Source organism: Lissotriton helveticus, chromosome 2_1 (genome assembly GCF_964261635.1).
Source record: "Lissotriton helveticus chromosome 2_1, aLisHel1.1, whole genome shotgun sequence".
Lineage (NCBI taxonomy): Eukaryota > Metazoa > Chordata > Amphibia > Caudata > Salamandridae > Lissotriton > Lissotriton helveticus.
This window is the reverse complement of record NC_136059.1, coordinates 168739764-168755541: the sequence shown is the minus strand read 5'-3', so window position 1 is coordinate 168755541 and position 15778 is coordinate 168739764. Positions and strand designations below refer to the sequence as shown.

The window sequence follows — 15778 nt, the reverse complement described above, 5'->3', positions numbered from 1 at the left end:
TAGAGAAACGTAGTACGAAACGAAATCGTCAATATCCGATGAGAGAGGTTCCACCAATTTGGCGCGAAGCTGTGCAAGCTAATGCACCGCTTGGTATTGCAGCCGCTCCGGCCCAATTCCAGAGAGTATGGATACATATTCCATGGAAGCGAGCTGAAGTATTAGCAGTAAAACAGGCCTTGCCAGATCCGCGTAAAAATCCTGCAGGGTACTACAAAGAGTTAGCTCAAACAGTTGACGCTTGTGTATTAAATTTAACTGACATAGATCTGCTGTTTGGTAATGTAGTACCGCAACCAATTTGGGCTAAAATTCGTAAAGAGAATCATCCAGTTGCCCTAGGTGGTGACTGGGCAGCTATAATTGCAGCAGATGGTCAACAAATAGGTGGTTCCAAACCTGAACCTTTAATTGCTAATTTGCCTGGTAGAATAATCGATTTAATGAAAACCCTGATGCCAGCATTGCGCGTTAACTGGGACAAATTGTCCGCGTGCAAACAAAAGAAAGACGAAAGCGTCTCCGACTTTTTCACAAGATTCGAGGAGACTTTCGTGGATCATAGTGGTCAGGATATGAGCACAGAAGGAGGCCAGAGATTATTTGTCGATAAATTTGTGCACAATCTGTTGCCAGAACTTAGTAGTAAATTAAAGAATTCTGAAAGTGCGTGGGCTGTCTCTACGACTGCGCAAATACTTGCGACTGCTCAGTACTATGAAAATAGGGATAAAGAAGAGAAGGAAAAATCAGATAAAAAGACGAAAGATTTAAAAACTAAAGTACTTTTACAACAAGCTTATCCGCCTCGCATGAATCAAACTAATATGCAGCAGGGGTCATATCAAAGAACGGATTATAACTTTCAAAGGCCACAATACCAGTGGAATCAATGTGCTTATTGCAAAAAGGAAGGTCATTACAAAAGTGAGTGTCCAGTTCGAACACAAAATAATGATGCGGCAGCTCAGAGAGGTCGTGGTAGTTCTATGCAAAACTCTAGAGGTCGAGGACGAGGTGCTATGCCTCCACAGACAAGTGATCGCCCCTCTAATTATTTCGACCAGCGAAATGGACAATCTGCCCAACAGAATAGGTCTCCACAGTATCATGTTGAAGACTATTATGAAGCTAGTGAGGAAGGTCAGCAAAGTGAATACTAGGACAGCCATGGACAAAGAGAGGGAGTAGTATCAGTACCAGTAGATCAGAGTGGGCCTTATGTCGCAGTAGCAACATCAGGTATAGTCGAACCGTTTCTGTTGGATACTGGTGCAGCAAAAAGTTCTATCATACATGCAAAACTCCCTGGCGCACCTTTGTCTGGCTCAACAAACGTTTCAGTAGGTTTTTCGGGCGCCCCTGTTCACAACCCTGTTTCTGGTCCTTTGTCTATTTCTGTTGGACCCCGTCAATTGAAAGCACCCCTGATTTTGACGACAGGTTGTAACGAAAATCTGCTTGGTTTAGACTTGTTAAAACGCCTGTACGCGACATTGTACTGTTCTCCAGCGGGAGTACAGCTTACGTTGGGTAAAAGAATCATCTCCCCGATGTACTTGTCGATGGATGCGCTCCCACCAGAGCTGCGTTCACTCCCTGATACTCTTTGGGCGACTGGTCCTAATGATGTAGGTCTATTGGAAATTCCACCCTATGTAGTAACTTTGAAAGCAAATGTCAAACTTCCACGAATTCCACAATACAGAATCTCTAGTGAAGGTGAGCGTGCGCTCCTACTGATAGTACAAGACCTGATCAAGAAAGATGTTGTAGAAGAGACTAGAGGTAATGTCTGTAATAGTCCTGTACTGCCTATTTTGAAACGAAATGACCCTACAAAGCCTCCAGTATATAGGTTCGTAATTGATCTTAGAGAGGTTAATAAAATTGTGATCCCACAGTTTCCTGTGGTACCAGACATTACTGCATTGTTAACGTTGATTCCCGCTACAGCAGCATGGTTTTCAGTTGTCGACTTGAAAAATGCCTTTTTCAGCATTCCGATAGCCGAGGAAAGCAGAGATATTTTCGGTTTTTCTCTAGGAGGACGAAGTTTTAGATTTAAACGCGCTCCACAAGGTTATTGTGAAAGCCCATCCATTTACAGTCAAGCATTAAAAAGTCAGTTAGATTCCTTCGTACTTCCTCATGGTTCTGCTTTAGTACAGTATGTCGATGATCTTCTAGTGGCTGCCGATGACAAGGAAACTTGCAAAACAGCTACGATTTCTTTATTGCATCACTTGTCAGATTTAAATCACAAGGTGTCACCTTCAAAAATGCAATACTGCTGCCAAGAAGTGACCTACCTAGGTCATCTCTTGTCAAAGGAGGGAAGGAAGTTGACCCCAGAGAGAATAAAAGCAATTACACAGATGAATGTTCCTAGCACGCAGAGAGAAGTGCGTGCCTTTTTGGGTATTACCTCCTATTGTAGGCAATGGATCCCAAATTTTTCTCTTTTAGCAAAACCATTAGTAGCCTTGACTAAGAAAGGTGTTCCGAGTCCGGTACCATGGTCTGTTGAATGTCAGCAGAGTTTTTCTGAGTTACGAAATGCACTGTGTTCAGCACCTGTATTGGGTACACCCGACTACAGTAAGCCATTTACGCTCTATGTCCACGAGAGAGAAGGTTGTGCATTGAGTGTTTTGACGCAGAAATTTGGTGATAAACAACGCCCTTGTGCGTATTTTTCATCAACATTAGATCCAGTAGCTAGAGCATTGCCTAGTTGCTTGAGAGCTACAGCCGCAGCTGCAGCTTCCATTCGACAATCTGCTGGTTTAGTAATGAACAACATGCTAGTAGTTATGGTTCCTCATGCTGTGGATACACTCATGAACCGAACCAAGACGCAACACCTTACCAGTGCTAGATTATCAGGCTATGAACTGACACTATTAGCTAGTCATATTCAGATCAAAAGATGCAATGTATTGAATCCAGCAACATTGTTGCCGACTAGCCAAGAGTCGAGTGATTCCGAACCACACGACTGTTGTTTCAGAACTGAGGAAGAAACAAAAGGACGAATCGATCTAAAAAATACTCCGTTGTCAGATCCAGATGGCACGTTGTATGTTGATGGGTCTTGCTTCAAATTGGAGAATGGTGATGTGACTGCTGCCTATGCCGTAACGACTTTGAGTACGATTGTGGAGACTGCAAGAGTGAGTCAGAATTCTGCCCAGGCTGCAGAATTGATCGCGCTAACAAGAGCGTGTGTTTTAGCTAAGGGAAAGAGAGTGAATGTGTTCACAGATAGTCAGTACGCGTTCGGCGTGGCCCATAGTTTTGGCCGTTTGTGGAAAGAAAGAGGTTTCATTACGTCCCATGGGACTAAGATTCAACATGGTCAGCTAGTTAATGACTTGTTGGAATCTCTAACCTTACCGACTGAAGTTGCGATTGTGAAATGCAGTGCTCATAAAGCAATCACGGATGATGTTGGTCGTGGGAACGCTTTTGCTGATGAGATCGCAAAACAGACAGCTAGAAATATGATGAGTAGAATGTATGTTGCAACGTCTGCAAGATGGATTTCTGAGTCTGGAATGTGTGAAGACACAGTGGAAAGCGTGAAGGAAATTCAGAAAGAGGCGACTGAGGAGGAAAAACGTGCATGGAGAGAGAGAGCGGGTAAATTGGACTCGAGTGGGTGTTGGATTGATTTGTCGGAACAACAGCGTTGGATGTTGCCTGATGCGTATGTGCTTGCAGTAGTGACGATGGCGCATGGATCAGCGCACATCAGTTCAAAAGGGATTTGTAAGATGTTGGCTCCGGTCTGGAAGAATGACGGAATTAGTAAGTGTGCAGAGAGAGTGGTGAGAAATTGTATGGTATGCTTGATGCATAATCCTGGCAAGGGAATCCCCACACCTGCAGGTCATTTCGCTCCTCCTTCCTGCCCTTTTGAAGTGATCCAGCTAGACTTCATTCACATGGACCGTTGTAATAACCTGAAATACGTCCTAGTGGTAGTTTGTGCTTTTTCCAGATGGATCGAAGCATACCCACTGAAGGACAATACTGCCTTATCCACTGCCAAAATTCTTCTTAAAGAATACTTCCCCCGATACGGAATGCCACGGATTGTATGGTCAGATAACGGAAGTGAGTTCGTAGGGAAAGTTATGCAGAGTGTGTGTGCCGGCCTAGGGATTAGGCAAAAATTTCATAGTGCGAATCATCCCCAGTCCGCGGGTTTAGTCGAGGGTTACAATGGCACCCTTAAACTGAAACTCGCTAAGATACAAGCATCCACGGGTTTGTCCTGGCCAGACGCATTGCCTTTGGCTTTGCTATCAACAAGAGCAACTGTACATTCTAGAATAGGGCTTAGTCCCTACGAAATAGTTTTTGGTCGTCCTGCAAATGTTTGGGGGGTACCTAGACCGAAAGAATTTAAGCAGCTGGAATACCCAATGTTAATTGATTACCTTTTCGACTTGACTGCTAAATTGAGTCTTATTCACCAACAGGTTTTCGACGCATTGCCAAAGCCACCGGAGAGTCCAGGCCATCAGCTGAAACCGGGTGATCAGGTGGTCATCCGAAATTTTGCAAGAACGAAAAACCTTCAGCCCAGATTCATTGGCCCTTTCCAGGTCCTGCTAGCAACGAGAACTGCTATTCGTGTGGCCGGAAGAAGGAATTGGATCCATACGACTCATGCTAAACGTGTGCCTCTGCCACTTCCTTACGACAACTGGGTAAAGAAAGGAATCGGTGCCTCTGAAACGGAACAAGTCCCCAGGTTCATACCTTTCAGCGATGCAGAACTAATCACGGATTCACCAAATTCTGACTCTCCTCCTGAAACGGCTCTTTTGAACCCTGAACATTTGCCTTCTGCACCAAAAGAACATTTGCCATCTGCGAACGTGAACATTGCAACGCCAGCTGAAAATACATTGTTTCCAGATCAGACAGCTCCTGCAAAACTGAGATACAACTTACGTTCTCGCGATATGGACAAATAAAGCAGAAAACTGCCTATTTTCAGATTTGCATTTTCTATACATTGCCTCCAGCCAGGAAGTTTGCTAATACTTTGTATTGTTTCTTTTTGTTTTAAAATTGCCTTGCCGTCTGGGTAGCCGTAGGGTCGTGGCTGTGTGCCTAGTTGAATCTGCAGGGGTCTGACACAAGGTCGATCTTTCTGTTAGTTCTGGGAACTCCCAGGGCTGATAGAGGCATTTTCATCTACGTACACATCATCAGTGGTCGCGAACGGTCGTAGAAGATGGAGCTTCCTGAGCTACAACGAGAAAATGTAATTTATGTTCGCAGAAATAGACTGTACAGAATACTACACAGCAAATGCTTTCTAATGCAATGTGCGGTTACATTTTTAACTGTTTTGATGACGCTGGTGGGTGGAATCGTTTTTGGCGTACATTTGATTTTTGTGCCAATAGCTACAGTACCTCCCCTTGATCCTACTACTTCTACGGTTTCTTCTATGCATTCTTTTCACTCATTTCCTGAACACGAACAAGCTCGACGCTCAGAATTTATTAATAATACATTTGTACAGCTCTTGCATCAACACCAACTGATAGTTAATACTACAAACTGCTGGGTGTGTGGCTTGATACCTCACACTATGGATAAAGGCATTCCCTATCTAGTCTTGCCTTTTAGCTATAATGGATCATTTCAGGCCTTTCAGACCATTTTTTCATATGCCCTTGAGACCTATCCTCCGCGTCCACCACGGTCCACTAAATACAACTCAGCCAACAAAGCTTTAGTCCAGGGAATTATTGATATGATTAAAGACGTCAATAATACTCCATCTTATCCTAGAGATGAATTACTGGTGTATCTGAGTTGGAACTCTACAGAGTATCGCCTTAGTTTGGGAGAAAGCAAGCGTAAAAGCTCCACTTCAGTTTGGGTCGTGCCTCACCGAGGTCAGGTCTGTTTGCAAGGAAATGGGAGAAATCCGAGAGCTCAGCTAGGGAAGAGTGAGTGCGTTGAGACTTACGTATTTCCGTCTAACTCCTCCCCTGCCTTTCTGACTGCTAGGGGTACCTACTTCATTTGTCAGGACAGAGCATATACATGGCTGCCTGCTGACTTTTCAGGTTCATGTTATATTGCTCGATTGTTACCCCCGACATACACTGCTTCTTCAGATTATCATAAACCCAGATTAGCAAGAGGTGTCTTCAGCAAGGAAGATACCGCTGGTCAAGAAGCTGGAGACTTCTTCAAAGGTTTCCTTCCGTTTTGGGGGCCTATGGCCAATAGTAGAAATCTTCGCCAACTAACACGGGTAGTTGAATCTACTATTACAGAAACTGCAGGTGCTCTTAGTAACTTAACAGCTGAGCTTCAGGCGGATCGTCTCATGACGTTGCAGAATCGTATGGTTCTAGACGTAATACTTGCAGATCGAGGTGGGGTATGCAGAATGATCCAATCGAGCTGCTGTGTCTTTATTCCTAATAATGCTCCAACAGTCTATGAAGCAATCTCTAAGCTACACAAGATTTCCGACTCTATACACGTAGATAAGGGAAACTGGTCCTTCATGGAGTGGTTTTGGACTCTGGTATCAGCGTGGGGATGGAAGGTTCTGATGGTTATTGGTGTCATCCTAGTATTTCTGTTCTCGTGCTGTCTTATTATCCAGTGTGGTCCCGCTCTGTGTAGTCTCTGCGCTGCAACCTGTTTCAGGAAACCACCTGCATTAGGAGAAAAGGCACGAGGCAGGATGATGATACAACGACATGTCGCTGACCTAATGAGCATAGAAATGGACTCTGACTCTGATATAGACTGAGTAATTGCCTAAGTAAGGGCAAAAGGAGGGTCTGAGGTTCCATGACGATTTTACTCGTGTTTGTAAACATTGTCGTAAATACATAATTTTGGTATCGGTGAACCGCAAATGATCCATTTAGTATATCCTGGTGTTTTCGCTATGCTACGAGCAAGAGCACTCCTGTTACCAACACATTTGTGATCTACCCATGGCATCCATCTTAGAACACGGAAGCCATTTTGTATTCCTTGCCCTCACATAGTCAATGGACACGCAATAACCTCTTTTTCATTAAAGGACACGTAGGCTTTGGCCGGCGATTCACCTTGCAAGTGACACGTGCACCTTAGGCCAGCAACGCTGTGGCAGCATGACTCGGCAAGAGCTGCCTCCCCAGCCTGAGGCCAGTCCTGCTATACTGGTTCTTGTGTTCGTTGGCCTGATCATGATTAGGCGGCCGAAGCTGGTAACCGTGCCCATTTACGACCCACAAACATTTCTTATCCTGTCTTTCTATCTTCCACACCTGGCTCTGCTCCTTTCCTTCTGGGCCTTTATTAGGGGGTGGTAACGAAATTTACGATGAGGCGGTCCGGGTCTTGAATGAAGAATTGACATGGGATTATGATGGACTAGTGGGAACCCCTCATTTGTAATGTTTTGACATCAGATACTGTTGACGATTCCTGTGCAACGCCAAATATTTACTGTATAAGACACGAATGTTTAGAACTGTGGTAACATGTAAAGAATTTGCCTGAAGCCCAATATTTAGTATATAAGGAACAACCCTCTTTGTACAAATCGAACAGGCTCCTAGATACTGCCCATGTGTAGTTTCTGTGACTTCTGTGTCCCTGCAGTAATAAACCTTTGGTCTTTGACGCCACCATCGAGAAGCCCGTGTTTCTGTTTATTTGTGTACCAAGACAGGTTGAACTCCGGGGTCTTCGGGTGTTGTCCCTGACACCTCTGGACGGAACTAAAAAAGTCCAGAACTCCAACTCCACTCCAGTCTACCCTACTTCACTCCTATCTACCCCACTCTACTCCACCCCAAATCACTCCCCTTCACTCAGTCACAATCTACCCAACTCCACTTCAGTCCAATCTAGCCCACTCCACCTCACTCGAGTGTACCCTAATGTACCCCAAATCCACTCTAGTCCAGCTTATTCCACACCACTTCAATCTATCCCACCCTGCTCCACCCCACCCCAATCTACTCATTTCCAATCTACCCTTTCTCCGATCTACCCCACTCTACTCTAACCCAAACTACCACACTCCACTCCAGTCTACCCCACTCCACTTCAATCTACCCCACCTCAATCCAGTCTACCCCACTCCACGTGCTCCACTCCATCTCCAATCTGCCCCACTCCATTCGAATCTCTCCCACTCCACTCTACCCCATTCTTCCCCACTCCAATCCTATCTACCCCAATCTACCACATTCCACTCCACCCCAATCTACCTCAATCTACCCAACTCCACTCCTCTCCAGTCCATTTTACCCTAATCTATCCCACTTTACTTCTATCTACCCCACTCTACCCCAATTTACTCTACTCTCAATCTACTCCACTCAAAACTGCCTCACTCCATTCCAATTTACCCCACTCCACTCCAGTCTACTCCACTCCAATCTACCTCGAAATAACCGATTCCAATTAACCACAGTCCACTGCACCCAATCCCAAATCAACCCTTCCGACGCTATCCCACCCCAATCTATCCCACTTCAATCTACCCCACTCCTGTCTACCCCACCCCAGTCTAATCCACTCCACCCTAATCTACCCCACTCCACTCTACCTCAATGTACCCCAGTCCTTTCCTACCCTAATCTGTCCCACACCACCCCACCACACAACCTCCCACCCCACTTCACTCCATTCCAATCCACTTTATGTGACACCACTAATTTTTAACCAGGCTGTACATTAGCCACACTGTGTACAACATGGCTAAAACACATTGCCACAATCAATAGCAATGATTGCCTTACGGCTACAGCGGTCGACCGCAAAGCTGGGGAATCAGGTTCGAGTCTCGCCTCGGCTCAACGTCCTGTGATTCTGGACAAATCACTTAATCTCCCCGTGCCTAACAAAATGAATGTGTCTACTTCGCGCTATATAAAACTCAGAAGCAATCAATGCATGGTAGTCTGCTGACCCCAGGATACCACCAACCCGATGGTGGCAACAAATCAAGTGATTCACAATTTGTGACCTACTTCATTAATATTCATGTGGAAGGTCATATTTCAAATGACTACGATTCAGTAATTTGCAACTAAACTATAAGTACATACGTTGGTTTGCAAAATGATAATGCATTTGGTAAAAGTAGGTGTGCAAATTGCAACCACGTTTACTGAATGAATTCTTAGTACATAAAAGCCTAAATTATGTAACAGCTTTGAATAAATTATGCTGCCAATGAAAGAATGAGCATTCAGCAATGAAAAGTCAATTATGTAACTTAATATGTGGCTATAGGTAATTTGCATTGTTCTATCTGTGCCATTATTTTTAGCCATTTTGACATCTTAGAACAGAGATGCTAAAGATATCCTGTAGGGATTGATCATACAGCTCAAACTCCACACATTTTGCAGGAGTTGCATTGAAAATCACGTATATGAACAATTAATGGTTTTCTCTTGCCGGGCAGGATGCCATCACTGTTATTTCCCGTTCTACCTCTCAGAGTAAACTAGTAAAACATGCGCAACACAGAGGGCAAACCTGCATATACTCACTTCACTTCCCGGCATATAAGGTGCACCTCTTTTATTCTGTGTATCCCAGTCCTGTGTTAACACTGCCTCTATGGCAAGGCCAATCTGCTGGCAATGTTCATGAATGCTGTGGAATGCTTTAGATTTGGCAAATCTGCCACCACAGATATGGCAGAGAATTTGCTTCCATCACACCTGCAGTTTGTCCATGCAGAAAAGTCACATTCCTTCTGTACTTGATAAACCCTAATCTCGCCATTTCTTGACTGCTTGCGTGGCATTCGCTTTTTAGTTTTTGGTTACAGAATGCTCTCAGCCGCGGTCCGTGCAGGTAACAGCGGTGGGCCGTGTAAGGGACGATGCGGAGGGAAAATTAAATAAAGAAGTAAATTTAAATCCCCCCTTACACGGCCACACAGCATCACCATTGTTACCTGCAGGGACCGCGGCTGGCTCTAACTGCCTGTACACAGACCCGCTGCTTCCAAACATAACAGGAGATCCAGAGGTCCCTCGATAAGGGAGGTAGAGCTGCCCTTCCTCTGCTTGATCTGTCGGCAGCCTTTGACATGGTGAGCCATGGGCTGCTGATGGATCGGCTGGGTAGGATCGAGGTGACTGGGTTTCTCAACTCTTCTTTCTGGACACAAACTTTCAGTAATATTCAGCTGATTTTTTTCTCCCTTGCGGGGTCCCTCAGGGATCACCACTGAGTCCAACACTTTTTAACATCTATGTTCTACCCTTGGCAGACCTAATCTGTTCCTTTGGCTTCACATTACCATTTTACGCCGATGACACACACATTGTGGTGTCATTTACTTTGGTTGACGAAGCACTGGCTGGCAATTTCTGCAATTGCATGAGAGAAGTGCCACTCGATGGCCACAATTGTTTCACATTAATGCCAGTAAGACCGCGGCACTGTGGTTTGAGGCTCAGCCATCATTTTGGTCTCCTTTGTGATGGCCTTCTGAACTCAGGCCACCTCCTTCTCCGATTAAGTCAGTTAAGAACCTGGGTGTTGTTCTCAATGATAAACTTTCCTACGGGAATCAGGTTAACACAGTTTCTTCTGCTGCCTTTCTCACTCTAAAAATGGTTACTAAAGTTTTGCCTTTCATCCCAGACTCCTTGCAGAAGACTGTGATTCCAGCACTAATACTATCATGTGTTGATTACTGCAGCGGTCTGTATATGCATGCACATCAGCATGCTCTGAATAAATTGCAGACCCTGCAGAATGCGGCAGCGCGTGTGCACTTAAGTACCAGTCAGTTTCCCAAGAACGTAAGAATTTACACTGGCTTCCAGTCAGGAAGAGAATTCCTTTAAAAGCATGAGGCACTCCACTGGCAGGGTCCTCTCTTTCTAAGGAATAGTTTTTCCTGGTACACGCTCGGACCTCGCCAATCTGGAGGTTATCCCCAGATTTAAGCGTGTGAATTAGGGAGGAAGAGGATTCGTAGTTATAGCAGCGAAAGCCTGGTATGACCTACCTTATATTAAAGCCATAACTAATCTTTTGGCCTTTAGAAAGCTCTTGAAGACATGGTTGTTTTCTCCTATTTAAATCTGGTCGGGTTCTCAGTGAATATTAGCTCCATTAGCGATGAGACACCTTCATTGGTATCTGAGCGCTTTATAAGCAGACATAACATTAACATTCAATATCTTGCCTCCCTATGCTTGTGTGTTGTTCCACTTAGGTGCGTTTTGGTGGCACAGTATTTTGACTGGATGAGTTGTATCCTTCCACAGCGTGCCTCAGAGGATTCTTTTTATAAAAATGTATTATTCAGCATTCTATGGGGGGATTATGTGTTTCCTTGCTCTCTCCTCTTGCTTTTCTCACTTCTTCACCCCTTACTGGTCTGTTGTCACTCCCTCTTCCCTCACTCACTGGTTTCCTACCCTGCTCTCCTTCCTACTTCCTTTCTTGTTCACTGTGTTTTTAAAATATTTTTTTTCCTTCGGCCAAGCAGGCGCAAAGGGCTGCTGGATAGTTTGCTTTCTTTTTTGCACTTCAAACACACTTGTTTTTCACTTTTCTATTACATTTAAATGGACTGTTGTATCAATAAAAAAATGCCACCATATTTCACAATACATGCACACACCAGTCATGACGTATGCCGTGGGCATGCACATGCCTCACGAAACAACACCATGCTAACCACACGTCACAGCACTTGTGTGAGCATCGCTGTCCATTTTTAAATGTCTTTTTTTAATAGAAAACCCATTGCAAGATTACTGGCCATAGTCATGCATGCATCTCAAAGTATGCAGAAAAATGCAATTGGAAAAAAGCTTTGGCAATGCTAATTGCCTAGCTGAGACCAGTTAGTTTTGTCAGTGCTTGATGTGGTACACCACCCTATACATATTGCAGAGGTTTACTGAATTGAATAGTGGCTAGCTGTGGAGGTAGTCTAGCTCTTCTAGCATAAGAGTGATGGTGTTTAGTATGCAGCCACGTTTTTCCAGTATATAAGGATAAATTACCTGAAGAGGTCTCTCTTGCGGCATCCTTCACGTGTATTATTTTCTTTCTGTTGCAATGCTGCAGTGATGTTAGAAAATGACACTGGCTATGCAGGGGCCTTCTCATATGTTGCCTATGCTGATCAGAACATACATAACCTTTAAACATGTAGGATTCAAGTGAAGCTTTAACTATTATCATCCCATATCTAGATTTAAATATTGTGGCATTAAATATAAATACAAAATTACTATTGATTTGACCACTAGTTGCTGTCAGATAGAATGAACCATTTAGGTGCCTAGTGACATATCAGAATACTTTTTCTTAAAAGGCTGACACATACCACCCTAGAAGAGCACTTTTTCTGAGGCACTGCCACCTTGGCGAGCACAGGTTTGCTCAGGCAGTATCACTAGTATGTTTTAAGCTGCGTCTGGTTGCTCTGTGGACCAATGCAGCCACTGCAGGCATCTGTGTTTGATCCCAGGTTCAAATCCTGGAGGGTCCACTTAGCATTTCATCCTTCCAAGTCCCATTGAGTTTGGGTAACTATACATAACTAATGATTCAGCGCCAAAATATACTTCAGGGTGAATGTGCACTTTACAAATGCACATTATGTGACTTGTTCCTTCAGAATATGCTCCTACGCCTGGGCTGTTTATTTTATTAACCAGCTCTGCAAAAATCTATTTTGTTCTTTAGCAGGACTCTGTAGATGACTTTGGAACAGTCATTTGAAACTAGTGACCCTTGAATGAACATGATTCGTGATTATATGTGCATTATTCACAATGAATCTGGAATTGAGGAGTAGTTTATGAAGACTAAACAGGAGAGGTGTGCACTTCATAAAGTTTGGTTGTCCAACTAACTATTGACTGACCTTATTTTGATATGTGTGACCTCTTCCTTTACAAATAATGGTGATGACTTCTTTTAGATTGTGCTCTCTGCTCCACATGTAATCCTTTTCGAGTTAACAAACAAATAACTCCTGTTTCTGAAGGGCAAGCTGTGTTGCCCAACCCCAGTTATTTTCAATCTCCCCAGAGCTTCACTTGTATTCACTCCTCCACTTGCAAGCACCTCCTCTTCTAGATTTTCCTACAAAGCTGGTTCTGTGGCACCCTAAATTTAAAGGAAGAGTCAGAATGACTAGGAATTAAGCATTTGATCTTGATGTGCTTTTCCTCTTCGTTACAGAGCCATGGGGGTGCTGATGTCCAAGCGACAGACGGTGGAGCAAGTACAGAAGGTCAGCTTGGCAGTGTCCGCCTTCAAGGATGGCCTAAAAGATCGTCCCCCAAGCAAGCGGAAATCAGAGACCTCTGCCCGCAGCAAGGTGGAGACCCTGGAGCAGATGGTAGAGGAAGAGGTGGGGGACAGAGGAGAGGAGATCCCTGCTGCTGCCCAGAGTCAGCCAGAGGAGAACGGCATCAACAAGGCCGCCTGGGAACGTTTACGGGATGGGCGGGGAGTGGAACCGGAAGATTTTGAGCAAGCCAATAGATTCACCCCTCCAGCCTTCATCCGACCAAGTCGAGGTCTGGATGACGATGACCCTTTGGATATAAGCCTGGACCAAAGGGAGCAGGTGAGTGTGAGCATCAATCATATAACCAAAGCTGAAGTTACTGCAGCTCAAGTAACCACCTACTTCTCCATGCAAACTAGTGCTGTTGCCACTAATGCATTGTGTTTCATTAAAACTGCTACAGAATAGTGCTAGACAGAGGTATTTTTGTTGACTTCTACGAACAGCGGTTGATTGTACTCATTCTGCATGTTGAGATGATAAGAAGCCCTATTTTATGTTATGTTATGTTATATAAGCTTATAAAGAGCCTGGTTACACTGTACTAGTGTGTCCCCGCGCTGCGGACTGCTCTGTGGTGAGCGAACTACTGCAGCGAACTAATAATAATAATCACAGCCTGGATGTGAGGCTATGTAGCACAACCTCTCACAATATGGCATCCTATATTTGTTTTGCATATTAGTTAATGTAAGTTTCCTATTAACACAATTACTCTCCCACCAATGACACTGTACGACTCCATTTGCTAGGATCATTGCCAATGTGGTACAGAAGGGCTATGTAATCACAGCAAAAAATGGCAGGGTAAACCATGTTCTGTGCTACATGCTGTGCTTCCAAATGTACACATTAAACACACTAAAGATGATGAGAGAAATGCTCGCAATAAGTCTAACCACTAGCAATTAGGAGCCAACCCATTGCATTCCAACCCTTTGTTCCTTTGCTCATAATGCCACCTCAGTTTGAGCCCAGCCGTATGTAAATCAGTCTTGTCCCTGCTCCGGTAGGGACTCTCCAGCCAGAACTGCCAGGCCAGGTTCTCCCTGAACTGAAACACAGGCAACCGAAGACCGGTTTCGCCCTGATTGGGGTTCATCAGTCAGGTGTAGCTTGGTTCAGTGGCACAGTGAATGCAGGACCCATGTCTGGGCAGACCCTCGGCCACCTACAGCGTTACATCAAATGCTCAAGAGGTGATGGGAGGAATGCTTGCAATAAGTCTAACCACTGGCAACCACTCAGGGTAGCATTCCAACCCGTTGTACATTTGCCCAATATGCACCTCAATTTGTAAACATGCATTACCAAAGTCAACAAGTCTGGCTTAAATTTGCAGTATATACAAGCATCATTTGTGCTTGCATGTTTTTGCATGCATTAGCAAAGTATAGCTAGACCAAGTGCGTTGCCAGTGTTTGTTTACAGTGATGGTAATTATAATTGAGCTCACTAGTGTGCTCTATTAAAGTTTTTTTGTACGTTCGTGAATTTCTTTGTAAACAACTGACTCATTGGCAAAGAGCTGGTTAATTCCTGAGATAATCTCTGTGGTTATGTCTTTAGGATCTGACAGGTTGCTGCTTTCAGTTTTCCAGTGACGGCTGGTGCATGGGGGCGCTAGGGCCGTGGCCACTCAGAGTATTCAATGGTAGAGAGAAATGCTACTCTTCACACTTTCAAATGGCAGAACATGCAAATAGATACACTGACAGTGTCACCAAAAATGTATAGTTAGGTAAATGACCAACCTTCTCTCAGTGAACCTTTAGAAATACCAGATGCTCACTGGTGTCACTAACAAATAACTAAAAAAATGCAATTTTTGAATGCACCATGAACCACATGTAAAGATATACAAGAGAATTGGCCCGAGAATAAAACCAAGCACCTGTGTCCATTTCTTCACATGGTTTATTCACTTGCTGAGTCACATCGAAAGAATGAATGTTCCACTTGATTCATCTTAAGCTCCGCATTTTCTTGCTTATTACAAATGGTACAGCTGACGCGTTTCACTGAGTACACCCGCTTTTTAAGTGCAAAATTAAGGAAATTATTTTCTAAGTTGGAAAACATCTGTTTTGATAAGTTATTTCTGCTGCTCTGTATATGGAGTATTGAGATTTTATAATTCATAAATACTGTGGAGTCAAGTTAATTAGGATAAGCATTGCCACATGTGTTTCTTCTAATCTGTTATCCCCCACAGCCCTTAACATAGCAGCAGCTGGCATCTCAGTGTTTCTGGTGCCAGTTCTGTTTAAATGTCCATGACCTGTTTGCTGATAGCTTAAAGTATGCAGTTAGAAGCAGAGGGGACTAGGAAATTGTTATTGGTTGCACTTGTTTGAGGGCGCTTTTTATTTCAGCCCACTTCAGAAATTCACAATCAACAGACAAGCTGTGCATCCCTGTACAGCTCAGCATATT

The 15778-nt window shown here is 44.1% G+C and overlaps 1 protein-coding gene across 1 annotated transcript in view; it reads left to right on the top strand.

Moving 5' to 3' along the window:
• PHF24 (PHD finger protein 24) overlaps positions 1 to 15778 on the top strand; it is a 440073-nt gene that overhangs the window by 209347 nt on the left and 214948 nt on the right. Inside the window, exon 2 of the mRNA XM_078677234.1 lies at positions 13231 to 13621. Within this exon, the coding sequence (XP_078533360.1) occupies positions 13235 to 13621 (387 nt within the window). The 5' untranslated portion in view covers positions 13231 to 13234. The remainder of the gene's footprint in view (positions 1 to 13230; positions 13622 to 15778) is intronic.